General features: G+C 45.9%; 2 protein-coding genes across 2 annotated transcripts; one reads left to right on the top strand and one right to left on the bottom strand.

The window, feature by feature from the left end:
* Nucleotides 1-1,541: 1,541 nt before the first annotated feature.
* On the top strand, nt 1,542-21,894 carry LONP1 (lon peptidase 1, mitochondrial). The gene is made up of 18 exons (XM_075736270.1): nt 1,542-1,947; nt 4,118-4,206; nt 4,600-4,719; nt 5,441-5,669; nt 6,220-6,281; nt 6,874-7,003; nt 7,152-7,235; nt 8,918-9,138; nt 10,744-10,882; nt 12,827-13,005; nt 14,144-14,231; nt 15,688-15,810; nt 16,586-16,702; nt 16,989-17,129; nt 17,216-17,381; nt 18,373-18,581; nt 19,839-20,003; nt 21,509-21,894. Exons 1-18 carry the CDS (start codon nt 1,576-1,578, stop codon nt 21,671-21,673), a joined length of 2,799 nt encoding a protein of 932 aa, XP_075592385.1. The 5' UTR covers nt 1,542-1,575; the 3' UTR covers nt 21,674-21,894.
* A 1,166-nt stretch (nt 21,895-23,060) lies between these two features.
* On the bottom strand, nt 23,061-25,468 carry RPL36 (ribosomal protein L36). Its single transcript, XM_075736271.1, has 4 exons — nt 25,354-25,468; nt 25,190-25,284; nt 23,781-23,915; nt 23,061-23,190 (listed from the first exon to the last, which is right to left on the bottom strand). Exons 2-4 carry the CDS (start codon nt 25,280-25,282, stop codon nt 23,101-23,103), a joined length of 318 nt encoding a protein of 105 aa, XP_075592386.1. The 5' UTR covers nt 25,283-25,284; nt 25,354-25,468; the 3' UTR covers nt 23,061-23,100.
* Between the last annotated feature and the right edge of the window lie 1,923 nt (nt 25,469-27,391).

Genomic DNA, 27,391 nt, shown 5'->3' with positions numbered 1-27,391 from the left:
GCGTGCGGCTGCCCAGGGCCATTAACGTCTATCAGTGCCCTGGGGCAACACGCAGACCAGCCCACACCTCCTGCCCTCCCAGCCATGCAGGAGTGTGGCTGAGGGATCTCTGGGGATCATCTCGTCAAATCCCTCTGCTCAAAGCAGGGTCAGCTAGAGCAGGTTGCTCAACACATTGTCCAGTGGGATTTTGAACATCTCCAGGGATGTAGGTTCCACAGCCTCTCTGGGCAACCTGTTCCAGTGTTCAGTCACCCTCACAGGAAAAAAGCTTTTTCTTTGCTTAAACAGAATTTCTTGTATTTCGATTTGCGGCCATTGCCTCTTGCCCTTTCATTAGATACCACTGACACAAGTCTCGAGGCTCCCTTGAATCTTTAAATTTAATTTACTCTTTCAATTGGCTGGAGAAATGGGCTGGCAGGAACCTCACAAAATTCAACAAAGAGAAATGCAAAGTCCTGCACGTGGGGAGGAATAATTCCATGCACCAGCACATGCTGGGGGCCACCCAGCTGAAAGCAGCTCTGCAGAAAAGGACCTGAAGGTCCTGGTGGACACCAAGTTGAAACAGAACACCAACGTGCCCTTGCCGCAAAGGCAGCTAACGGGGGCTGCATTAGGAGCGTTGCCAACAGGTCGAGGGAGGGGATCCTTCCCCTCTGCTCAGCCACCCCTGGAGTGCTGCGTCCGGTGTCGGGCTCCTCGGTAAAAGAAAGACACAGACACGCTGGAAAGAGTCCAAGGAAGGGCCATGAAGATGATCAAGGGACTGGAGCATCTCTCGTGAGGAAAGGCGGAGAGAGCTGGGACTGTTCAGCCTCAAGAAGGTTCAGGGGGATCTTATCAATGTATACAAATACCTGAAGGGAGGGTGCAGAAAGGACAGAGCCAGGCTCTTTTCAGTGGTGCCCAGTGACAGACAAGAGGCAAGGGTCACAAATTGGAACACAGGAGGATGCCTCTTAACACAAGGAAACACTTTTTCACTGTGAGGGTGACTGAGCACTGGCACAGGCCACCCAGAGAGGTTGTGGGGTCTCTGTCCTTGGAGATATTCAAACGCTGTCTGGACATGCTCCTGGGCAACTGGCTCTGGTGACCACTTTGGCAGTGGCCAAAGACACATTCACAGGATCCCCCCAGCAGGGCCCTTTCTCCAGTGGGAATTTCTTTCATTTTTGGCTGCACACCCCCTTCCCTCCACATCTCTCCACTTGTTTCACCCGGGATGGTTTGGCTTCTGCGCACCCACCTGCACCCGGCTGGGGAGTGGTGAGGCCCAGCGTTTGGCCGGGCTGACACGACGGCGGCGGTGAGGATTCACCTCAGGAGAGCGCGGGAACGCGGCCGCCACCTCTCCCTCAGAAATCCCGCCCAGCCGCCGCCGCGCTCCCGCCCGCACGGAGCGCTCGGCCGGGCGCGGGACGCGAACCCTCAACCCCTGGCGGGGGGGGGGTCGGACGGGGGGGGGGTCGGACGTGCGCGCCGCCACGCGCCCCTCGGCAAGGCGGGCCCTGGCGCTGCCTGCGCGCCGCGGCGGGCGGAAGTGTCGCAGGGGCGCGCGCCGGCAGCATGGCGGCCGCCCGCTGCTTGCGGCTGTGCGGGCGCTGGCGGCCGGCGCTGTTGGGGCCGGCGCGGCGCCGCCTCTTGGCGGCCGCCTCCTCCGCCGCCCCCCCGGCCCCGCTGGGCTTCGCCCCTCCGGTCCGTGCCGCCTTCAGCACTGGCCCGCGATGGCATCAGTGGAGCCCCGGCGGCCTGGCGGGGGGCGACGCGCTGGAGGGCGGCGGCGGCGAGGACGGTAGCGGCGGCGGGGCGGACGCTGGCGGGGCCGGGCCGGTCATGACGGCGCTGACGCCGCTACTCGTCCCGGAGCATTTCCCCAACGTCCCTCTCATCGCCGTGACGCGCAACCCCGTCTTCCCGCGCTTCATCAAGATCATCGAGGTGAGGGGCCGCCGAGCCCGGCCTGCCCGCGGGCGGTCCCGGGGCCGGGGCTCCCCCCCGCCGGGAAGGGGAGAGCTGACCGCCGCCGAGACGTGCCGGGGCCGCGGGGCGGGCGATGGCTGCGGGGCTGTTTTGCAGCTGGTTGCCGAGCGTGGCTTTGCCTGGCCGAGAGCCCTCGAAGGGGGACGGCAGTCCTTCTGCCCGGGCTTTCTGGTGGGCGGCGGAACCGTCCTTGAGGGGTCACGGGCTTGGTCCCAGCGCCTGGTAGTACCAGGGATGCGTTCCTCCTTAAAGCCACGCTCTTTGTCTTTACAGGTGTCTTTGAAACGTAGAGTATTGGGGCGGGTAGCACGCTGTGTAACGCTCTACAGCCTTCTGCTTCTTAGTGTTTATTTCTAACTATATAGCCTGCCCGTACTGGAATAGTGGTTTCTTTTGGGGTGGTTACAGACTTCAGGTTTCCCAAGTATTGCATCAGATTCAGTAACGCTGCTTCTAACGGGGAACGTCAGTGATTCATGCAGAAACTCTTTTCAGAGTTTGCTGTCAGAGTTCTCTCTGTTCTTTTGCTGAAGGTTAGGCAAACGTGTCCTTGGTTTAGCTTCGTGGGATTGTGTCATAGCACCAAGAACAATATTTGTGAAGGCAGTAAACTGTGAGCCGCAAGAAGAAAGTGTGAATTCAGTATAGAGCAACACTGCTATGGTGGGAGAGGGTGTTGAGAGATGGGGATGGTGATCTCAACATTTCAGAGTGTGACCTTTCCGCTCTGCACCTCTATATGTATTTTTAAGAGCCATAAATTCCATCTTTGATATGTGACATGAGCTTACAGGCCAGAAATAATTTGTCCTCCTGAAATACAACCATTTTTGAACAAGTGCTCATATTTTTGCTCCTCATTAGTATTTTACCAATCTGATTTTGGAGTAAATGTAACAAGAACTGAATCAATAGTTTCCTATTCCTGTAGTGTTATTTATCATAATGTTATTTCTCCTGTGGTATTTTTCTGCATGTCCAGATCTAATATGTGCAACTTTTAGGGTCTTTATAATGTGCTAGGGGAAGATTATATATTATTATGATCTTTAGGCATGCAATCGTGTGATGCTCTTATACATAAAGTCATTAATTTCAGTGCATAGGTCAACAGTGTCTTACATTAAGATAACTGTTAAATATCCTCTCTTATCCTACAAATTCATTGTTCTGCTGTTTAATATTTTATTTCCTGACAATTAGAAGTCTCTACAATGAATACGGAATTATTCATTTTCTTCTTCCTGTTAATCTCTGATACAGTAGCAAGCATAGTTTTGCTAGACATTGTGCAAAATTAAAATAGCTGTGCCATGATTAGAATAGACCAACAATGGTGGTAATGCTCTTGCTGCTCTGTCAAGACCGTGCTGTTTATTGTCAAAAGTGTTGAGCACTGCAGCTTAGGTCCATCGCTCTGACAGAACGCTCAGTGGTCAGCATTGTGACTTCATGCAACAGCAAAATTCATGAGGAGGTATTTTCTTGGTCACCGAGGGTTCAGCCTGCTGTGATAAGAATTCCAGTGGTGCTGGGAGATCTGCCGGGGACAGATGTGTGGCATCCAGAGAGCAGAGGGGAGTAAGAAAGTAAAGCAGGAAGAAATACTGGTTGTGACTCAAAGCAGGGACTCAGGTAGGGTGGTGGGCGTAGGAGAGCAATTGAACAGAGGGGACTTCGGAAAAGAGGATTTAAACTAGGGTGAGTGGGCAGAATTCAGGCAATTGATGGGAAAAATTGGACTAGCTCCCCAATAGGACTGGAGAAATGGAACGTACAGGTATGGAAGGGGAAGGGAGCAGTGATAGCAACAGAACCTCTTTCAAAGTGTTGTTCAAGTGACTGAGAGATTTCTTGCTCCTAAGACTTGTAAGGATTAGACCTAGTTTCTCCCCCTGACTTCGAGCTTTTCTTATGTGCTCAGTGACTTGTTTTAAATACTCAGATTTCACATTTCTCTAACACTCTTCCACTTCCGTGTTACTGTCCCTGAATGAGGGCAAGACTAGAAAAATCTGAGATTAGACTCTAATTCAGACATAGGGTTTCACCATGCCTGGCCTTACATGCCGAGGGTGCAAAGCTTATGGAAAATCTGCCTCTGACTTCATGCCTGTTGTTGTCCTAGGTAAAAAATAAGAAGCTGGTTGAGCTGCTGAGGAGGAAAGTTCGTCTTGCCCAGCCTTATGCTGGTGTTTTTCTTAAAAAGGATGATAAGTAAGTTGTTTCTCTTGATCTTTTTAAAATTTAAAAATAAGCTATTTCCATGACTAGGCTGGATTTACACTAAAAGCTGCGATCTGAAATTTCCTGTCTTGGACAGTATTACAGAAATTGTCTTACTATGACAGTTTTCATTGCTACTGACAGCACTGTGAGGAGTTTGAGTCTTGCTTTAGAAAAGACTGTTATTATTTGGGAGGGAGATGAACCATCCGGGTAGTTGGGTGATTTGGACGGGGGCTACGTGGTAGTAACAGTGGGGATAAAGTGAAGTGTCTTTGCTCCCAAGTCCAAAGTTCTGCAACCAGTGATTGTTGCTTTCTTTTTTAATCTTACCTGCTTTCTCAAGATTCTGAATATCTACTCCCAATTTTTTTTCCTCAATAGCAATGAATCTGATGTGGTGGAGGATCTGAATGAAATCTACCAGATGGGAACTTTTGTACAGATTCATGAAATGCAGGACCTTGGAGACAAGTTGCGTATGATAGTCATGGGACACCGAAGGTAATTAATTACTTGCGCTTCCAACGCATCTCACCAGACTTCTTTATAAATAGATATATCCTTTTATTGTTTTCACCACGTATATGCATTTTCATACACAACTTGTGTATGGCAAGCTTTTGCTTTGTTACCACAACGTATCCTGATAGTGCTCCACTGCTCCAGCCCCAATATTCTGTGTACTATTAGCGATATGACAGGTTACCCCAAAAAGGAAGAGCTAGTACATCTCATTCTCATATAAACTGTAATGTGATGCAAGCAAGCGTTCATTAAGCTGAAGTTTAGTAGTTTCTTTGACAAGTACAGCAAGGTTTAGTGATGGTGAAAGAAATTCTCTGGAACTAATTCAAGCCAGTATTTTTGCTTTTTTTTTTTTTTTTTTTTTTTTTTTTTTTTTTTAAATAGTGGACCAGAACTGTAGCTATGTCTTGTCTACATAATCTTGTCCCAGAACTGAAGAAAATAACTTTTTTGTATGGCAACTTACTGTAAACTTACTCAGTAAGTAAATCTACCACTTGATTATTACTGTTTTACTAAATGAAGCCTTAAGTTGACAAAATGAACCAAAAGGTCAAAACACATACAATTAGTCACCTTTGTCAAAATTTGAAATTTTAGTTTACCTAAAATACAACTTAGACCTTTTCATGCTGAAGAGCCGAAATCACATATGACAGAGGAGAATTGATTGTAGCTATTTTCTTCTGGCTTTCAGGATTCGTATAAACAAACAACTAGAAGTTGAGCCTGAGGAGCCTGAAAACAAACAGAAAGTTAGAAGGAAACAGAAGCGCTCTAAGAAAGAGGTTGAAGAGGAGCCTGGAGCAAAGGACCAAGCTGTGGAAGTGGTACTAGATCCTGTAGCTGCTTCCTCACAGGAAATTCTCATGGTAGAAGTAGAGAACGTGGTTCATGAAGATTTTCAGATCACAGAAGAGGTTAAAGTGAGTGAATTAATCATGCAAGCCTGGTCTCGTCCTGTGGAGTTGCACCTACATTTCTTGCTTATAAAATTGGGCTCTAATTTTGGGTCTCAGAAACCAGTTCTTCCTTCTCACAGTCACTGCATGAAGGGATTGTATGAAAATAATGATTTTTCATTACAACTGTTCAGTTCCTTAGAATGGTCACTTTAAAAAGTTGCTGAATAAAGAGGTTGGGCTGTGCTTAAATCTGTGTAATAATCCTCTATCAAACTGAGTCTGCTCCAGGGTGACTGGAGTGGTCAATCTGATCGTATCTTCTGGCCAAGAACCAGTTAAGTTTTGTGCGTGTAGGAAGCCAGCCTATAGCCCTTCTTGCCTTTCCTTGTCTCCCTGAGGAATCCCTGCCCCAACACCGAGTACCATCACAGCACATCGTTGCAGATGGCTGGCCGTGGGCTGTATTTCTGTGCTCCCGTGCTGGAGAGGTTGGGGAATGTCATAGTTGTACTGAGGCCTTGTCCGTCCTTTTCCAGTCTTTTTGTTGATGAAATCTTTGTTGTGTTTATAGGCGCTTACTGCAGAAATTGTCAAAACAATCCGGGACATCATTGCCTTGAACCCCTTGTACAGGTATGTATTTCCCATGCTGCCCTGCTTTGGGAACAGCGTGTTCTCAGGCTGGACTATGCTGAGATTTTCTACTCCACTCATCCTTTTGTTGCAATGAAGAAGAGATGTTTGCTGAGTTGTCACCTAGAATTTTGTTTTGGAATGCAAGCTTTATCATCCATTGTTTGAAACAGAGAGGAAGTTCTGAAAACCTGATGCAAAACTCAGGTACGAGGTAGGATGACGAGTCCTGTGGCAGGTGATCTGAGTCCAAGTGAAGCTCACTGCAATAAGTATCATGGTCTGATCCATGTAATATCAGCATAGCAAGAATCTTAGCATACTGGCACACAAAAATTTTACATAACTGTTAAGAGAGCATTTCATATATTTGCTTTTATTTATCAGTGGTCATTCCTTTTATCAAGCGATTTATGTGTTTGTTACTCAGTATTGGCTTGGTCAAATTTAAAAAAAATAGTTATTTTGCTATGAAATTGAGCTGTGTTTCATTTCTTTACTCTGTCATAACAAGTAAATAATTCTATAAGGATACTCCCTTATGAATGTAGAAGTTTACTTGGTGTTTTGGGTTTTATTACCACTTTTTCAGAGAGTCCGTACTTCAGATGATGCAGGCTGGACAACGTGTGGTAGATAACCCCATCTATCTGAGTGACATGGGTGCAGCGCTAACAGGGGCAGAATCACAAGAACTTCAAGACATCTTGGAAGAAACCAGTGTAAGATGAAGCTTTTAACTAAAGCTATGCTAACCGAATCGAAAGCATGTCTGTTGTGTGTCATGGCTTCTTTTCTATTCTCCCTTTCTCATAGGGAGTTGCCCAGAGTACGGTGTCTGAAAACTTATTTTGTGTCTATCTTTTCCAGATTCCCAAACGGCTTTACAAAGCCCTTTCCCTTCTAAAGAAGGAATATGAGCTGAGCAAACTTCAGCAGCGTCTTGGAAGGGAGGTAAGTTTTTCAAGTTACACATACCTTGTATGTATTTATATCATGTCCACCACTGTGATGCTTAGCATGGCAAGTGAAGAATTACAAAGCAAGACAATGGTATGCACTCTAAAGGGAGGTTATTTTAGAGTTAAGATTTTATATTCTTCTTCCATTTGAAATTTGATTTTTCATGCACATGGTAAAAGTAACAAGACATGAGGTTGCAGCATTTGCTGTTAAAATATGTCCAAGTTGTAATTTCATGAAAGCACGTAAATTCTAGAGGACTGTGGTTTACCAAGCATCTGTGTAAAAATATACAGCATAGTGCTGTATACAGCACATAGTAGTGTAAATAGCAGAATGTTATTTTAAAGGACCCTCTGCTAACCACTGTGAACTGCAGTAGTTCCTGACTTGTAAGTTGTAATCAGAATATAATAAATAATCGCATTAAAATGGTAACTAAGTATATGAAGTACAAAGATTTGTGTGTACTGAGTCAAAAGTTCCTGGGTTTATTAACTCCCAATAATTGGGACTTTTAAAATTCGTGTTAAGTGCAAAATGCTTTTGGACCAGGGTAGGAATTGTTGGAGACTTCTTAAGCAAGTTGAACACGTGCAGTCTGTGGGACCAGATGGGATGCATCCAAGGATGCTGAGAGGGCTTATCAATGTTATTATTTTGTTGTCTCAATCATCTTTAAAGCACTGTGGTGATTGGGGAGGTTCCTGGTAAGTGGAAAACAGTAAATGCCTTGCCCATCTTCAAGAAAGAGTATCGGGGAGACAACAGACATGTCAGCCTGCCCTCAATCCTTGGGAAGGTTGTGGAGAAAATCCTCCTGGAAGCCCTGTACAGGCAAATGAAGGACGACATGATTTAGAAATGCCAGAAGGGATTTTCCAAGAGCAAACTGTGCCTCATCAAACTGATCACCTTCTCTGATCAGAAGGCCTAGAGCACGAAGGGAGAACAATGACTGTTGTATACCTTGACATTAGCAAAGCCTTCGTTGTGGTCAGCCATAGTATTCCTATGACCAAATATTGATGTTACAGACTGGAAGGATGTAGCACAAGGTGGGTGAAAAAATTGCCTAGACTACTGGGCAGAAAGGGTTGTGATCAATGCTATAAAGTCTAACCGCAGCTAGCTACTAGTGGTATTCCTCAGGGAGTCACTAAGAACCTCAAGTTCAGCAAAGAAGTCCCACACCTGGGTTGGAATAACCTCGTGCAACAGGACAGGCTAGGTGCCAACTGGATAGAAAATAGCTTTGCAGCAAAGGACTTTGTGGCCCTGATGTATAGGAAGCTGACCGTGAATTAGCAGTCTGTCCTTGTGGCAAGGAAGGTCAACTGCATACTGGGCTCTGTTTGCAGTTGTATAGACAGCAGGTCAAGAGAAGTGGTTATTCCCCTCTGTTTGGCACTAGGGAGATCACATCTGGCTTCCTCTCCCCAGCATAAACAAAACATTGAAGTACTGAATCACAGCCAGCGGAGGCCACCGAGATGTGGAGGGAGCTGGAGCACTTCATAGAGTCACTTTTTGTATTAGAACATGCTTTAAATGATTTCCGAGTAGTATTTTCAGTTGCTGAGAAGTCACAACTGAGAAGTATTTGGAAACATTTGATGTTTGATGGGTTGTACCAGGAACAGAATAGTTACTGTATTTGCTGCTGTGTCTAGGTTGAGGAAAAGATCAAGCAAACACATCGCAAATATCTTCTTCAAGAGCAATTGAAGATCATTAAGAAAGAGCTAGGTCTGGAAAAAGAGGACAAGGATGCTATAGAAGAGAAATTCCGTGAGCGACTAAAGGAGCTGGTAGTGCCAAAACATGTCATGGATGTGATTGACGAAGAGTTGAACAAGTTGGGCTTGCTGGATAATCACTCCTCGGAATTCAAGTGAGTGCACGGCTGTGTCTTCTGCGGGCATGGTTAGTTGGGAGAATGGCAGAAATCAATACGTTAATTCTGTGAAGCTCTTACCTTAAGAGTTTCTTTACTCTTCTTGTCACAGTTGTTTTCCCTGAATGTAGCATATGGTCACATCCTAGCTATAGGATTGTTCTCCAAATCTCCTTGTTTTACTGTAGTTTACCTCTTGATCACTTTAGGTCTTCTCTTGCAGTCTAATGCTGTGGATAAGAACTGTGCAGTTTGTTCCCCCTCATGAAACCTGCAGTGATTCCTTCATCCCTTGATTTTGGCTCTTCTCTCTTGTACTTAGGTGTTTTCATTAGATGTGAGAGAAGAGAAACTAGTTGCCAACATGTGACATTGGCTAAGCTACCCGAGGTGGTCCTGAAGTGTTGGGGCAGGGTTGGAATTGCAAAGGAGCGCATAGCTTTTACCACATAATCCGTGGCGTGGATTGTCAGAAACTGAGCATGCTTTGAACGTTCCTTGTCTGTTGAGGAGGTGTGTGCTATACAATACAGCAGTCAGGGTACTCATCAGCACTTTAATATCCTGGATCTTTGCTTCTAAAACAAAGTATCTTTTATGGAGTGAAAGACTGTTTGAGGGCAGACGTGTCATTTGAACGAGAAACATCCTGATAATTATATACTAGGAGGAGGGGGGAGGAAGCTAGGAAAGACACACTGGGCTTCACAGCCAGCGTAGTACCTCTCTGTTTCCCTCAGAGTAGTAACAGCGGTAGCAAGTTTGCAAAGGAAGTACTTGGGAGAAAAAACCCAAAGCTCTGTTGGTGTGGCAATTGCCATAGAGTGAATCTGGGACCAGCCAGCCAAGCATGGAAGGCTGTGCTTCTCTCTGTTCATGACTGCGCACAATTTACTATTTACTGCATCTTGCAGACCTCCCTGTACATGTGAATTCCTGATCTGAGCGTGCAGAGTTTTATAACAGATGAGTGCTGCTTTTATGTACTTGTGTTCTCAGTAGCAGTCTGTTCAAACTGATTATCTCTACTGTTAGCTTCCGCACTAACATCCTTGTCTCCCAGTCTTAAATCTTTCTCTGTTGTGTTGTACATTCAGCTGATTTTCCTTGCTTCTGAGTCAGGAATCTTTCTTATTTACATTGCCTTGGACCCCTGGGGAAACAGAGAAAAATGGTTTTCTATCTTTAAGTTTCATGACCTGATTCAAACTGTTGACAGTAGTGCAGAGCTTAGAAACAATCCTGCTCATCTTCAGACGGGAACAGCGCCACACCAAAAAATCATACAGGGAATTTGTGTGAAGAAATCTAGGTCTTTGCATGATATGTTGGAGGTTCTTTTTTCTCAGGAAAGCAAAAGCTGTGAAAAAAAGCTTTGATTGCGGGGGGGGGGGGGGGACGGGGGGACGGACACACGACACGACGACAAGTCCGTAACAAAAAATTAGCAATGATTGCCCAGATAATGGTGTTCTTTTCATAGTCTCCCTTCCACGAGTAGTTTATATCCCACTTGTTCTGGATGGGGTTATTTTGGAAGGGAGTAGAGGAAGACATGAGCTGGTTGTTGTCAAATCATTCCCATTTGTGTCTTTCTGTCAGTGTTACACGGAACTACTTGGACTGGCTGACATCTATTCCGTGGGGTAAGTGTAGCGAGGAAAACCTGGAGCTGACCAGAGCCCGAGCAGTTCTGGAGGAGGATCATTATGGAATGGATGATGTCAAGAAGCGAATTCTGGTAAGACGCGAATTCTGGTAAGACAGGAATAGGCAGTGTGTCCCATTTCACACTCTGCTTAGCATCAGGCATTTTGGTTGTGTTTCAGATTGCAGCTCACCATTGAATTTGTGTTAATTCATGGATCAAACAGAAAGCTGAATGAAAGAACAGAATGTTCTGGTGATTAATTACTCGTGGTGATGAATGTCATGCTCTGATTTTGAACCACTATATACTGTTTTGCTCCTTAATGCTGAGCAAGTGAATAAGTGTCTAAGGGAAGCAGTCTGGATGTTAATTGATTCATTCAGAGACTATTAAAATGGTTCCACTTGACTGGCAAAGCTACAGCCTTTCCAAAACTCTGAACCTCTACTCATACCTCTAAAATTAAGAGAGGGGAAGTTTAGCTAAGATGCATATTTGCTTCACGGCCTTTACCTGTCCCCACAGTTGTGTTGAATGCTGAAGGGTTTATAGTCCATGCAATACAGCCCTCATATAAGCAGACAGGGTAGTTTTCAGTGTTGCCTTGTTCAACAACTTCTGTCACTTTTGCCTGAGGATGTCCCATCTGTGCTTGCCGTTGTTGGGGAAGCTATTTTAGATAACAGTGTATACTTGCAACAGGTTGCAACAACTTCAACAATTTGCTGTGGGAACTGTCTTCCTTTCCAGGGACAGGAATAGGCTTCTCCTTGTAGCCAGCCAATGCATTCAAGCAGTGAAAGACAATCCCAGTGCTGGCAGGATTAGTATCGTACTGGGCAAGTGCATGAAAGTGCTTTGTGGTACCTTGGGGACAGCACTGACGGTGCTTAGGCCACCTCAGTAACTGTCGTGAACAGAAGCCGTATAGGCATCTCCTGAGCTAACAGTACGATGTCATTATCTGTAATGAATGGTAAATTCTTAGACATCATGGGATTTTGCTTTTATTAAATTGCTTTGTTCCAGTCTCTTCTAGAAAAAGATAACGGTTGCAATGTATCTCCTCACTGACAGCCAAAGGGGTCTTCTTACCTTAATAGTGCCCAAGACTTGTGACTAAATCCCGCTGATTTATTATTTTGATTTATTTATGGTAAGCCCATTGCACACTTGCAAGCAGATAACCCCTTTTGAGTATCAGTCGCTCACGTTGCCTGTCAGCACTGTTAACATGCTGACTAGGCCCAGCCTTCATACAGAAATAGATTGAGTTGCATCATACAGGTCTGTGGCTTTGATTACTGATGTGATTAATTCCATGCAGAGGAGATTCCCCAACTGTAGCAATGTAAGCGAGATCGGTGATTTTAAGGTACTGAGAAATATCTACACAGGTTTGAGCCTTAATTAGATGGGTGCTCTTGTCCTTGTATACTGCTGCTGTGGAGTTCAGTGCTGTAGGTGGAAGAGATCAAGGCTCATCTTTGTTAAGTAACTGGCTTGTTAAGTAACAGGGGAACAACATCTCTCTGCCCATTTGCACAGTGATTTCTCCACTGTAAGCGTATGAGCAGTTGAGACTTCAGTTCTGAACCGTGATCTTTGGTTTCTCAACTGCTGAGTGTTATTTGAGGGTTGCCTAGCATAGGAGTGTGAAAAGATGCAAGTTGAACTGAGCAAAGAAGAAGTGGTACAGCAGGAGATGCTCACGTGTAGCTTGAGAGACTCCAGTGAGAACTAGGGAAGCTGGGAGAACCAGAAGTCTGTCTTCCCACTCCAAAACAGTCGAGAGGGAGAGACTGCTTCTCCTGGTGAGATGAGTACAGAGCACAAAACCCCTCTTAACCAGAGGGAAAAGAGGTGCACCAGTATCCTTACTTAGCTTCCCCCCTTGCCCTCTGCGATTCCTTTGAGGACCAGTTTTGTGCATGATGCTCATGTTGTAATCATCGCTTGACCCAATACAAATATGTTTTGGTGTTGCTGCAGTTGCCCTCCGTTCACTACTGGTGCTTTTCATCTGTTCTGCAGGAATTTATAGCAGTCAGCCAGCTGCGAGGATCCACCCAGGGGAAGATCTTATGTTTTTATGGCCCCCCCGGGGTTGGCAAAACCAGCATTGCCCGTTCCATTGCCAGAGCCCTGAACAGAGAATACTTCCGCTTCAGTGTTGGAGGGATGACTGATGTAGCAGAAATAAAAGGACACAGGTCAGTCTAACTTGAGCAGTTTCTCTACTCAGCAGTTTTTACTAATGTTGTCAAAATAGGAATCTAACTGAAGTTGGACAATGTAATTTTCATCTCTGTTCTGCCAACCCTTACTGACAGGAGTTGGGATGTAGGAAGAGGTGAAAAGGATAGCAAAGGGTGGAGTTTGGAACATAATCATATTCATGTCTCTAAGTGCAGCCGCTCCCTGCTTATGGGAGATTTTTGAAAAGCAGTGAATGATGCCCAAAAGCATCATTCATGTCTGTCTATAAACACCAGTACTAGAGAATGGCGACAGTTTGAACAGGGTCATTCACGTGTTCAGGTGTGATTGAGACTTGGTTTCCGAATACTCAGGAGGGAGGTGCTGCGTGAGGAAAACTTGGGAACAAGAATATTCATGGGGAGAACAAGAAGATGTGAATACAAAAATCAGTAAATTCAACCCTGCCATGGATTTACTTTCCTTCCACATACACGTGAAAACAAAACTAGCAGTGTTTTCACACAAGTCAGAGTAGCTATTCAGTAGTGCGAGTTGAACCTGCGAGGTTCTGCCCTATATGATACAGAAGCAGAGAAAAATACTTTATATGCCTTTCAGGATGTTCTCTGCTCTGTGTCTCTTGCTATTCACTCTCTTGCTGCCCTCTTGCTCTGCTGCTGCATGTTCCTGGATGCCAGTTCCCTCTAGCAGAAAGATTGTGCTGTTAGCAATTTGTTCCTTCAACGTATCTTTTGATTTACGTTAATCTTCCTTTTTTTGTCCCTACCAAGTGAGGGAATGAAATACTCCCTTTTCTAATGTTTCTTTACCCAAAACCCAAGAAGTCAGTATTCAAACATTTCTGTTCTCAGCCTTACCTCTTTGCTTCTAATTTAAAAGTGGTTAAAACTGAAGATAAAAACTGCAGTCCAGGAGTATTCTGCCAAAATTCATGTCTGATCTCTACTAGAAACAGACCAGATGGGTCTTGGTGCTTAGTATGGTGATGGAGAATGTGTTTGATAGATGTAGAAGAAATATGGATTTGTTTCCCAGCTTGATATACCTGTTTTGTCAGCTGCATGCTATGTTGCGTGATGTGTGCTGTACTTTACAATGGTTCCCTAAATACAATCTCTGGTAAAACAGGAGGACATATGTTGGAGCGATGCCAGGAAAAATCATCCAGTGTCTGAAGAAGACCAAGACAGAGAATCCACTTATACTGATTGATGAGGTGATGTATCTGGTCTTTATTCTAGTTTTTGCTCTTAAAAACATGTATCAATTCTTGACCCCAAGAGGAGAGGTAAAGCAGTAACTCTCCTAAAAATCCCTGGGTTCTTTTTTTTATTTTATTTAAATGAGGCTGGGCTCTCAAATTCTTTCGGTGACAGTGATGACTTAGACCCTTTGTTTTCTCTTCCTATAACAGACTTCAACTTTAATATTTCAGTTCTGCCCTTCTCGTTAAATTGCAGCAGTTTGGATCAGAGGATCCTAATGGAGCTGGCCAGATATTCCGAGGCTTCAGTAGCTCTTCTGTTCCCTGCCTAGGTGTGGGTACATCACTGTGCACAAAACCACTATTGCCCATGTGATTATTAGAAAGAGTCACTGTCTGAGCAGGTCTAAAGCAAAACTATAAGGAATAAGATGCATACAGTCAATTTGTGGTCTGATTTGAGAATAAATGAGACAGGACTACCAGCCTACTGCTTTGTGGAAAAATAAATAAGGACAGGATATAATATCAGGTGTTCAGAATAGACTAAAGGTCTCTCTAGCCCTTTGTGTGCCATGCCTGGGAAAGACCAAAGGCAGATCTCCTGGGAATGGTATGAGGGACCAAGAAGCTGGGTAATGAATTGCAGTGTAACGTAACCAATGCGTATCTCAATTTGAAAGGTAATGAAACCTGTAGGTCACAGCACTTTTACTTAAGTGGTGTTGGTGAGGAGCCTTGCGTTGGCAGTTGCAGTAGCAAACTGCATTATGTCCAACCAGTTAATGCTGCTCTTTAGGGAGAAAAAGCAGTGGAGAGTGGCCCTGTTGTGACCTCTCCTTCTGAGGACATGAACAACCTGAAAGAGACAACAACCGTGGACGTGGTCTTGGGCAGCCGGCTCTGGGTGGCCCTGCTTGAGCAGTGGGGTTGGGCAAGATGACCTCAAGAAGTCCCTATCAGCCTCAGTCAGTCTGTGATTCTGTGAAAGCAGCAAAGGCCAGTAGCTGAGCTGTGATAAGTGGCTGTGTAGAGACACTTTTGCACCTTGGGCAGAGTAAAGAGAGTGTCTTAGCTTACATATTAGGGAAATGCTATAAGCTAGCCCCCTGTAGTCCTCCCATTGTGGAATAAGTATTCTGGTCTGTGACTATAGCTTAGCTTAACAAGTAGTAGCCTACTATCTATGATAACTCGCTTGCTTTTGATTGTATGAACACCCGCTGAGACTTCCTAGTGCTTCTCTACAACACTGTTAAAGTCCTGTGTCCTGTCAGGTGTGTCGTGGGTTCACGCAGTAGGATAGTGGGGACTTGGGTGAATGCACAGAAAACTGATAGACGGGTAGTGGCTGTTTATGAACAAACATATAAACATTTTCAAATGGAGCCTTTAAAGAATCTTTGCATGAGAATTTATTGTGGTGAGAAATGTCTTAGAGCGTTTAAAGTTTTTTTTTCTCCCATAGGTAGATAAAATAGGAAGAGGCTATCAAGGGGATCCATCCTCAGCCCTGCTAGAGCTGTTGGACCCAGAACAGAACTCTAACTTCTTGGATCATTACCTTGATGTTCCTGTGGATTTATCAAAGGTATTTGTCTCTTCTGCAGAAGTTGTAGAACTGGAATGTATGAATGTGTATGCACACAATGGAGAGATTTCCTGTCCATGAAAAGATGCCGACAGTTTTGGTCAGTTGGAAAGTCAGACAGATGGGATTGAGACATGAGTGGTGTAGGGCATTCTCTGCAGGAGTTGGCTTTAACCGAAGTGTCTGTGCATACTTAAGAGAACACGATCGCCAGCATATATCCTATAGCCCTAACTCCCTGTAGAGCTAGGGACACAAAGATGCGTGATCTCAGCTAGAAAAGGCAGTTTTTCTTCTATGTAATGATTGGCAGAGTTGCTATCAAGTGAGGTGCCCTCATGCTGCTGTCAAGCTTTTGAAATTGGTTGTCTTTGCATACTGTTGCACTTTTTGTGCAGCTTAATTGCTGAATTGATGGATTTAGAAATATATATGCATACTTTGGTCATTTCTGTGCTAACTTGGTAGAAGGTAAAAATAACTTAAAAGTGAGATCTAGATCTCCCCAGGCAAATAGTTTCCTCATCCATATTGGACCATTCTGATTTCCCAGTTTGTGCTATGTGTATTTCTAAACATTTATTTTGGGGTTAGGGAGCATCCTGCTACATAGTTCTAAAATCCGAAACTTTTCCTGTAATAAAAACTAGATTCCACAGAGAAGATGATCTTGCTCCAGCCCTTCAGACAGAGAGACACAGAAATGAGGAACTATTGCTTGGAGTAAAGCAGCAGGTTAATGAAAATGCTTAACAGGATCTTATAATACTTCCAGGTACTTTTTATTTGTACTGCCAACGTAACAGAAACCATTCCAGAGCCACTGCGGGATAGAATGGAAGTGATCAATGTATCAGGATATGTAGCAGAAGAGAAACTTGCAATTGCAGAGGTAAGAGAAACCACTGATGCGCTGTGAATTACATCTGTTAAAATGTTTTTGGCAGACTCAGGCTTACATATTTACATCCAACTGAGTCCAAAAAAATTAGGCACATGGCATTTTGGTCAGAGTTCCTCTGATTTGAACAGCCAGTGAAAGTACTTCCAGTGTTCCATAGGCTGTGGATTCCAGAAAATGGCATTCAGCTAATAGCAGAATGAAGTTGAGTGCATTAGAACCACCAGGCTTTTGTCACAAATACTAACAGAAGGGAGTGGGGGATGGTTTTTTTCAGAGGTACTTGGTCCCTCAAGCACGAGTTCTGTGTGGCTTGGATGAAAACAAAGCCAAAATCACATCGGATGTCCTGACTGTTCTCATCAAGCAGTACTGCAGAGAGAGTGGGGTGAGGAATCTGCAGAAACAAGTAGAAAAGGTGAGGGAAAGTTGTGTGTAACCATGAACCACTGTGCTTCAGCCTTCTCAGCTTTTTCTACAGAAACAAATGACTGTCTCACTCAGGTATTGAGGAAATCTGCCTATAAAATTGTGAGTGGAGAAGCAGAGACGGTCCAAGTAACACCTGAAAACCTGCAGGACTTTGTAGGAAAGCCCATCTTCACTGTGGATCGCATGTATGAAACTACTCCTCCAGGAGTGGTGATGGGTCTGGCCTGGACAGCTATGGGTGAGACAAAATGCCTTTTGGGTTAATGTCTACATTTCTGTGTAATTTTCAAAAATTGAATGTGATATAGTCAAACTGTATTTTCCCTACTGAGTCCAGTGAAGTTCTTCTACTGGCAGCAGTAAAATTAACTTTTGTGGCCTTTTAGATCCTGACTGCTTCTCTGAAGAAGGGACCCTTCCTTATTCCTTTATCCAGGCTCATTTTAGCTTCAGGACAGCATGTTTTCTCTATGCTCCATATCCCATATGAATCATATATGTTAGGAACAGCAATGACTAAAAGCATAAGGCTTTCCAGACCTTGTCTGCTTCCTTAAAAGCAGGAGGTGCAATTCTGACTTGGCACCGCTGAGGCACACGGTATATCTTCAACCATGTTGCACCACTGACTTGGCTTTCAATGTCAAGGGCAGATACAGGTATTCTAGCACTCTGTTGGAGTGGGTGCACTTGGCTAGTTACTCCCTAGTAACTTGGGAGCTTGTGTGCACTATGGTGTGGAAATGCAGCATACAGCAAAGGATATGACCCCTGTATACTCGTAAATGACCTTGGGTAGAATTTAAGTAATTAAGAGGGAAAAATAATCAGTACAGTGGAGAAGGTAGATAGATGTCTTACACTGGAAAGCTCATCTGGCTAGAAGTGTGTTGTGGTATGAGCTCATCTTACTTTTTGGCTATGAAGAGCCTAAAACCATTATAAGAACTGATTATTTCCACTAAATAGGGGTTGTGTCTGTATTGGTGGAATGTGAAGTTCAAAGAAGCAATGAGTGGAGACTGTCAGTGCAGTGCTGTTGAGATTTCTAGCTAGCCTTCCCAAAGGGATTTGGAGACCAGGTTTCAACTGCTCTTTACCCAAGAGCTAGTGTCTCATCAGAGGGTCCCAGTTCCAAAGTCCTGACATTGCTTCTGCAAAAGCAGAACCTTCTGGTTTGATTTTCCTTTATCTTTTCTCAGGATGTTTTTTTTCCTTCTCTTTTGTAGGAGGTTCCACTTTGTTTGTTGAAACATCCCTGAGGCGACCCAAAGACAAGGAGAACAAGGATGGGTCCCTTGAAGTAACAGGGCAACTGGGAGATGTCATGAAAGAGAGTGCCAGAATAGCTTACACATTTGCAAGAGCCTTTCTGATGCAGAAGGACCCCAACAATGACTTCCTCATGTCTTCCCATATCCACTTGCACGTGCCAGAGGTAAACTGATATAGAATTCACAGAGCATGCATAGCAGCTAGGCTGGTTTGCTTCCCTAGACATGAAGCTGGAAAGCACTTAATTTATCCATACGTTGAGCAGAATGACCTCTTTTAGCGGTAAAACCTAGAAGACATTTTCCTCAGGGTCCTGTGAAAGCGTTCTTACAAGCTATGTTACCATTCCTTTCTGCAGCAAGCATGTGGCAAGAATACAGGGGCTTGGATAATGCTGTGAGGAATCCTAGACTTCTATTACAGCTTTTAGTCCTGTTGTGCAGGTGGGGAAACCATGGCATGGAGATAAGTGATTTGGATAAAAGCTTCTGTGTAGCTACAAGGAAACCAAAGTTTAGTTCTCTGTGTTACCAGGCCTTCAGGTCATTTACACATAATAGAAAATACTATTCTTGGTCTCTACAACATGGTTCCTACTCCATATAATGACAATGATTGCGTTTTTCCTGTCTTTGTGACTGAAAATAAATGCACACAATGCTCAGAGGGGCTCATACACTGTGTAACAGTCTTTGGGCAGGTGCTTTACTGAAGATAAAGTTTGTGCTATTACTGTGCCCAAGCTTTGCTTCTGAACTATCGCATGCTTTAACCTAGTCCACAGTCTCCTTGTTGCAGCTTGCTCTCTGTCTGTCCAGGTACTTGGTTCTTATCTGTGTATACATTTCCTGGAGGATCAGAAGACACCAGACATTATCTCTGCCTCTGCTCCCTCTCAAACATTCATTTTTTTCTATTCCTACCTCAAAGATCTGTTTAATCTCCGATAAATCCAGACTGTCACTAGTTTAGGCCGGGATTTTGCTGGGCTTTCTAAACTGAATGCTTTTTTCCACCTTGAATGATTTTCAGTATTGTCCTCTGCTATTTGGTGACTCTTGATGCTCTCTTCCTGTGTGATGCTGCCCTCTGTTACTTGTTTCCATGGTTGACTTAGGTCAGCAAAAAGTTTCAAAGTGTTCATGCTGGTTTTTGCTCATGTCGATTATTCAAAATGCTGAGCCTGATGAGTATTGTGGTGACATCAGGCCAGAAACCAAAATAGTTGTTAATAAATTCGCCAATTCAAATAGCAGGATTCCATCAGTGATGGTTTTGCAAAAGCTTTTGTGAGACCCCGTGAAATTGGGGCCATGTTAAAACTGCAATGACAGAGTTATTGTCTGGCTTTGCTACTCTTGTGAATGAGCTAAAGGCAGGGGTTTCTGCTTTTTTTTTCCTTTTTTTTTTTTTTTAATAGGGAGCAACACCAAAGGACGGACCAAGTGCAGGGTGTACTATAGTAACTGCTTTACTATCACTGGCCATGAATTACCCAGTGAGGCAGAACGTGGCCATGACTGGAGAGGTGTCATTAACTGGAAAAATTCTTCCTGTTGGTGGAATCAAGGAGAAGACTATTGCGGTAAGAGCTCTTATCTTGTCTGCATGCATCATCTGTGGGGGAGAGCCCTGAATTAGGCTCAGCAGTGACGAGGACAACCAGAGTGAGTGCTCCTTGGGAAAGGCAGTGATTCAATGTACGCTGTGAGGAAGGAGATGGGACCCCAGGCTTTATGCCAGGGCATCTGTGTTGATCCAGTTACTAGACTGGTAGAATTAAGGATGGAAGGGATCATCTGGCTGTTGTAGCTGTCTTCTCTATCACAGACTGGTATGGTCCAATAATCTGTGCTGGGTTGAAGTGCCTGTTTAAGGAGGGCATCCAGTGTAGATTTGATGGTATCCATAAGGTATCATCCTTAATACTAAGGCTCTGTTCACAGAATCACAGAATGGTAGAGGTTGGTAGGGACCTCTGGAGATCATCTAGTCCAACTAGTTCCCTAGTTCCAGCTTGAATTTGTCTGACTTAAAATTTCATATAGATATCGCTATGTCTTTCTGGTTTAGATGGAACTTATTTCTAGTGTCTTGCATTTTCCCCTGTGAAGTTTCTGTGTACATCATAATCAAGTTGCTTAATTTTTTTAAATTTTTTTTTTAGTAAGCTATATAGACTCAGTTCTCTTGAAGCACTCTTGCAAGCACCAGATTTATAGTGGTGCTTGATTTTTTTGGTTTCAACCCTTTGCAGTTTTTTCAGACTTCTTTTCCAAGTATTGAATCTCTCTCCATGCTTTTCATCTGCCCGGCTCCTGCCTACATCAGCCTTGCATCACAGTTTTCTGTCTTCCAGAGTGGTATTAGCTCTTTGAGCTGGGGCTTCACATCAGCATTCTGTCCCAAGTCGGTGTGGGCTACAGCCTTGTGCAGCCGTAATTCCTTTTCCTCGGGTGGCTTTAAAACAGTTAAATTTGCTTTGTAATAGTCATTCTACAAGGACTAAGTATGATAGGGATGTCTGGTTCTGATGCCTGGCTGCACTTCCAGGAGTGTGAGTGGCCGCACTGCAGGATCACCCATAAGGTGAGTGGGTACAGACCTGCCACTCAATGAGCCGGCTCCACTTTCTGTGCTTCTTCCAATGCAGATGTCCGTATCAAAAGGTTCTGTAGAATGGGTCGTGCGTATTGATGTGGTGGGTTGTCTGGTAAGCTGTTTCTAACTCTTGATTCCAGGGTTTATCCTCACCCCAGCTGGAAGACTTTTAAAACTCTGTAAAATAGTATGAGTTCTTCTAAACAACCCCCTGATGTGCTGACATAAACCTACTAAAATACCTCCTGCCTCAGCTGTCCCAGTGATTCTGAGTGAGAGCTTGTCTTTCGGGGGCTTGGGGAGATCTGGAACATGATCCATCTGTAGGGACAGCTCCTATAAGTAATGCCCTTGCTGCTCTCCAAAGAACAGAGTAAAGCCAGATCATGCTTCTAAAGAACTGTTCTTGCTTTCTAAAATGTGAGTGTTTCTAGTACAGTGATGGATTTCTAGGACTTAACAGACTGCACAACTTTCTTTTCCCCATAGGCAAAAAGGGCAGGTGTTACCTGCATCATTCTGCCATCAGAGAATAAAAAGGATTATTACGACCTTGCTGGATTCATTACAGAAGGACTAGAAGTACATTTTGTTGAGCACTACAAAGAGGTATTTGATATAGCATTTTCAAAGCTGGATTCCGCTGGAGGATGACATTCAACACCCTGATGGCTGGAAGGTGGTCTGTCCCCAAATGCTCGGCCCCCGTCCAGAAACGGGGTGACCTGTGGCCAATCCTGAAGTGGGACGTGGAGCTATTGCTGCTGCGCAGCTGCTGAAATGAATTATGGCTTTGGTAGAATAAAGTATTTCTCACTCTTTAATATTGAATTATGATCCACATTAAGTATTTCTAATAAAATTGTGAAATTTTACTTAAGGAACGTGCATGCTGTCAGCCACCAGCAGTGGAGCTAGTCTAGCCTCTTCAAAGATTTTTTTCAGTTAGTACTACAGTGAAATAAGTTCTAAATAATGCTTACAAAAACATTTTAACTCCCAAACAGAGCTGGGGCTATGATTCACGTACAGCGTTCCTGATGTACTGGTAGCTGAGTACCTCTCAGAAACCTCTCCCTGTCCCAGCTTACAAGCCTGTGCTAGGCTGGAGGGGAAACAACTTCCAGGACAATTCAGCAAGAGCTAGCATGTTCAGCTGCAGAGGGATGTGGCTCTCCAGATTAAATCACAGGTCAGTACTGTCACAACTCCACACTTAGAGAGCAGACCTGTACAAAAAAAAAAGAGCAACATGCTCATTATCTGTTAGAGTTAGCACTGCACTCCCCCATAGACTGTCTTTGCCACTGCAGCAGCTGTGTTATGTTCAGAGTGAAAAGAATTAAATGTCTTAGAATGACTGTTGCTCATCAATAAATACAGGCTTGGGCCAGAGAACTTGAGTACTTTGTCTTATGGCAAATGCTGGAAAAACTGAATTTAAATAGAGGAAGAGTAGTTGCATGAAGTGTAGTTGAAATGTATTTCCTTGTGCAGGAAGAGCAGCACTTGTCCTGTCTCACAGGAAGGTGGCCCTTAGTGGAGAATAGAGAAACATCATCCTAAAATTCAGGGAGCTCTTACCGATTGCAAGTCTCTCATGATTTGATAACCCACTGCAGGAAGTAGGGCATGAATGGAGGCTACGAGGGGAAACGCATGACCAAGAAAAGCAGCACAAGGCTGAAGTGCTATGGGGAAAGAGTGCAGAGTTGTTACTATTTTCAACAGCAACTTTCTCTCCTACCACCATCTCAGTTTGGAGACAGACTGGGAGGTGGAAGGTATCGCAGCCTTCACAGGCTTAGCTATTGCGGAGACTTCCCCCATCCTGAGAAGGGCTAGCTCTGGAGGGGGATTCCCCCTCTAGAATGTATCACAGGCCAGCACCAGCATCTCCAGCTGCAGGTAAAATAAAGTGGTGATGCAAGTTGTGGATTCCTGCAGTTCAGGGCCTCCTCAGCACAGTCCCTCAGCATCCCCTGGAGCACCCCATTCCTACAGGCTGAAGCGGATTCACCATCAACAGTCACTAACACTGTTTTTGTGAGAAAGGACTTTATTGAGTTACAGATTACAACTCAATCCTTCTTTGCAGCAGCTTTCCTCATGGCTGCCAGGACATTACTGAGTTCTTCCCGCTTTCGCTTGGCCCGAATGTGAGTGCCAACCTGCAGGGGAGAGAGCAGTGCAGTCAACATTCACCCCAGCAGAAAACAGGTAAAACTTCTTGGCTGCTTCAGGCATTCACTGAAAACGCGCTACTCAAAAAGCAGGCAGGAGGGTAAAATCCCAGTAAACACGGACTCGAGCCCAATTCACCTCAACTGGCTAGCCAGGAACTACTTGCCATCGCCTCTCAGTAGTTCTACTCAAGAATTACTCGGGCAAGGTAGAAGCTGCTTTCAGCCTCGCAGCTGTGCTCAATGAACCCCATTTCAAGTCATCTGATAAATGGTACCCAGCCTCCACCAGTACAGCTCTCCTCTTCCCCACACAGGTTTGCAAATAATGCAAAAACAGCAAGGCAAGCCTGGATTAGTGTAGTTCAGGGCCTCTTTGGAGAAGTACCTTTACATCTATCTCCCCCTCTCCCACCCAACCCAAGGAGCATTCGCTCCGCTCCCTCCAATTAGACCAGTAACTTCCCAAACAACTGAAAAAATAATTAAAAGCAAAGTATATCCCTAGGGAAGGGCAGAAAACAAAGTAACTACAGCAGAGTTTCTGCAATCCTCATTAAGGTGCCGGATTGACCTACCCGTTTCTTTATGAACTTCAGAGCACGTTTATCTTTGGAAACTTTCAGCAATTCCATAGCACGTCTCTCATAGGGTGCAAAGCCGCAGACTTCCCTGATCATGTCCCGCACAAACTTGGTGTGTTTGGTCAGGCGCTATAGGAAGGGGAAAACATACGGATCACAATGAATGTAAGCGCTAATTTACCCAGACTGGACTGCAAAGGGTTGTGGCAAACTCTGGGCTAAGGCCCCCAAACCAGCTTATGCTATTAGCATCTCCCAAGGAAGTACAATCCCCTGGCAGGTGCTACGCAGCACGGTGATCTCAACGAGATGTGCTAATCTGTTTTCATTTCAGCCACAGAACTGGGCCTTTTACACATTTGCACACAACATTTTTCAGATGAGCAGGACTATTAGATATCCAGGTGTGCAATGCTACATATCTCAAACAGCACATCTAAACACAGCATTTCTTCAAAGCGGGATAAAAGATGCAAACTGATTTAATTTGTGTTGACACACCCAATCACTGAACCTGCATAACTCCCGTATTTATCATTACTGGGCAGTTTTGTGGGGGGCAGCAGTTGTTGTTTCCAAGAGGCAGACTAGGAGCGACTTCAGAAGTCACCCAGCCTATTTTCTATTTCACTGCTAATTCAATTTAGGCTGTGGCTGAAACGCATCTACCTTATTCCTCCGTTACAGACTGCTCCACTGCCAGCTCTCCTATAACCAGGTACTTCACACCCACCTCTGCAGGTTTAATACTTTCCACAATTGAAGCCCCTGCTCCACCCGTAGCACCACGAGCTTTCCCAACCCTCACGACGCTGTGCTTTCCTGCAGGGTTCTGTCGGTCCCAGCCACTGCAGTTCAGGGCCAGGCAGCGCTCCGCACCCCTGAGACCACGAACGGATAAGACCCACAAAGCTCATACTTCTGCAGTCCGCCGAGATACGTTCAACTCCTGCACCAACTGCTGCCGCAGAGTCACCCACCCTGCACTGAGCCGCTCTGCGCCTCCAGTTAAGTTTTGGGGTTAGACGGGAAGGAAGCAGCACCCTGCAAGTGCCCACCCCGCATCCCAGCTCCACGCTGCCGGGCCCACCGCAGCCGCGCCATCACAGGGCGGTGCGCGGCTTCAGCCTTCCCGCCTCGGCTGCCGGAGAAGGAACCGAGCTGCAGCACCGCACCTCGCCCTGAGCCCTGGCGAACCGCAGCTCACCCCCTTCAGCCGCCCTCCCTCCCTCCCTCCCACCCACCCCCAGGGCACGGGCATGGAGGCGGGCCGGCGGGCCTTCTCCGGACACACGGCCGCCAAACGAGGCGCTCAGCCCGGGAGCGACAGGCCCCTGTCCGGAACCCCCGGCGGGGCGGCAGAGCCTCTCCCGGGGCCCGGCCCTCATTCGCCTCGTACTCACCCCGCGGCGGCGGCACTGCCTGGGCTTGGACACGTTCTTCGTCACCTTGTAGCCCTTGTTGAGGCCAACGGCCATGGGGTAGCGGATCGCCATGCCTGCGGGGAGAGAGCGGTCAGCCCCGCCGCCGATGGACACGGATCCCCGGCCCCGCTCCCGGCCCTCACCTGCCGCTCCCCTGATGGCGCCGCACCGGAAGGAAGGAGCGCGCGGGGAACGCTGGGACAGCACCTCTTCCGGCCCGCCCACGCGACGCCGAGGGCGCTCTGTCTCGCGCCGTGACCATAGAGGCGGGAGGGGAGGGCGCCCCCTGGGGGCGGGCGCTGCCTTCACCGCCGGCGGACGGGCCGAAGGACCCGGCCCCCTCGGGGGTTACCCTGGGCCGGGAAAGGCCCGTTCGCTCCGCGGCCTGTGGAGGCAGGAAGGCAAATGCAGCAGGAATTGTATTTTCGCGTGTTCCCCGAACATGAAGCGCAGGTGAAGGCAGGCGTTAGAGCTGCCCTGCGGCCGCCCCCGCTGCCCAGGCGCCCAAACCCGTGAGGGGAAGCGGCACCCGCGCAGGCCGGCCCTCGGTCAGACCGCGGCCAACCTACGGACTGAACGCCGCGAACTGAAACTTTTGTATTGCTTGGCCACCGTGATTTGGACACATCGGAGAGACAAATCGAAAGAAACGGATTCGATGATTTTGTTGAAATAAAAGAGATTGGACCTTCTTGCATCCTTCCCTCTGAGAAAGAACGGAGGCCAATGTGTTGTTCAACCCGATAAACTGTTTTCTGCTTTCAAAGGCCATTCCAGTTAATTTCTTGAAATTGAAAATACTGAATTGAAAATATAATTGAAAAAATTAAAATCTTGGCATTTTTAAGCAAATTTCAGGATTTGACATCTTGCTGTTAGGCACACTATAGAACCAGTGCTTGCGGAACTTGTTCCTGCCGTACCAGGGCAGTTGTGCCAACTAACCCACAAAGTCTCGTTGGACTCTGTCACCCAGCTCATGGCACAAATTCAAGCAGTGAGGAATATTCATCCCTTAGATGGTGAAATGGGTCTAGCTCTAATGCTTTTTTTCCACAGGAGGGCAGAATACTTACAGACATTTGCAGGGCAAAGATGACTGTCCTATACAGACAAAAGGAACCCCCAGTCTGCTCCACTCTTAACGTTTCTGAAAGTCAAGCAAAAAAAAATTAAGAATGCCAAATTTTTTATCCGCACCTCTAAAATTACCCCAAGTTTGATGTCATCTTTGCTAATGAGACCTATCATACGGGGCAGCTGAAGGCCCACCCACCCACAAGCTCTGGGTTTCCTTCAGAATGTGGAATTCTGGATTGAGTTTAAATGCAAAAATGAAGAGCATGGAAGATGGAAGCAGCATCGAGCTACCTAAGAGACATGGCGTGGACATGCAGGGACAGAACTGGAAAAGCCGGAGTTTAGCTGGACTTGGCTCAAGACCAAGAAAAGAAGGAAAAGTTCAGCCTGTGAACACCTTGCCCTTCTCCCATCTGCTCCAGGTTTATAAAGAGAGCGCCCTTCTCCACCAGAAGACCGATGAGGTTTATCTTAGTGTCTCTCCTCTTTTCCAAGTATAGAATCAGCACAATCCATGGTCCACCTCGCAGAGGCACAGGGTACACAGATGAGTGATGATGCCTTGGACCCCATCACTTTCTGAACCTGAAGCTCATCCTGCTCACTGCAGAGGTGTGGGCCTTCAAGGAAGGCGGCCCCGTCAGGTCCAAAATCATCTCCACCCGCCCATTTCACTGCATCTCTCTTTCAGCCAACCCCCTGCACACTGTCATGGCCAAAAAGCTGCACGTATTTTCTGAGATCCACCACTTGCAACCATGGAAAGGAAGAGCTCCACTCCCTCCTGCTAGGGCAGCCAGAATTCCCAAGAGTCACCGCGGAGCCTATATCTACCAAGAGGCTGTTGTGTAACATTGGAGTAAAGGTGCTCTCACAGGATGTGCTCCCGCTGGCACAGTGGTGGAGGCCCTTTACCCAGTAATTCCAAGCAGGAACTTAATCACCTCCCCAGAAGTCAGGAGGACAGTCAGGAAGCTGTAGCCTGCTGCTGTCCAGCAGCACTTCACCTTCCTCTCTTATCGCTCTGTTTTGGGTTTGCGTGGCAAGGTTTTGGTAGCGGGGGAGCTACAGGGGTGGCTTCTGTGAGAAGCTGCCAGAAGC

Source organism: Balearica regulorum, chromosome 26 (genome assembly GCF_011004875.1).
Source record: "Balearica regulorum gibbericeps isolate bBalReg1 chromosome 26, bBalReg1.pri, whole genome shotgun sequence".
NCBI lineage: Eukaryota > Metazoa > Chordata > Aves > Gruiformes > Gruidae > Balearica > Balearica regulorum.
This window is presented reverse-complemented; position numbering and strand designations above follow the sequence as displayed.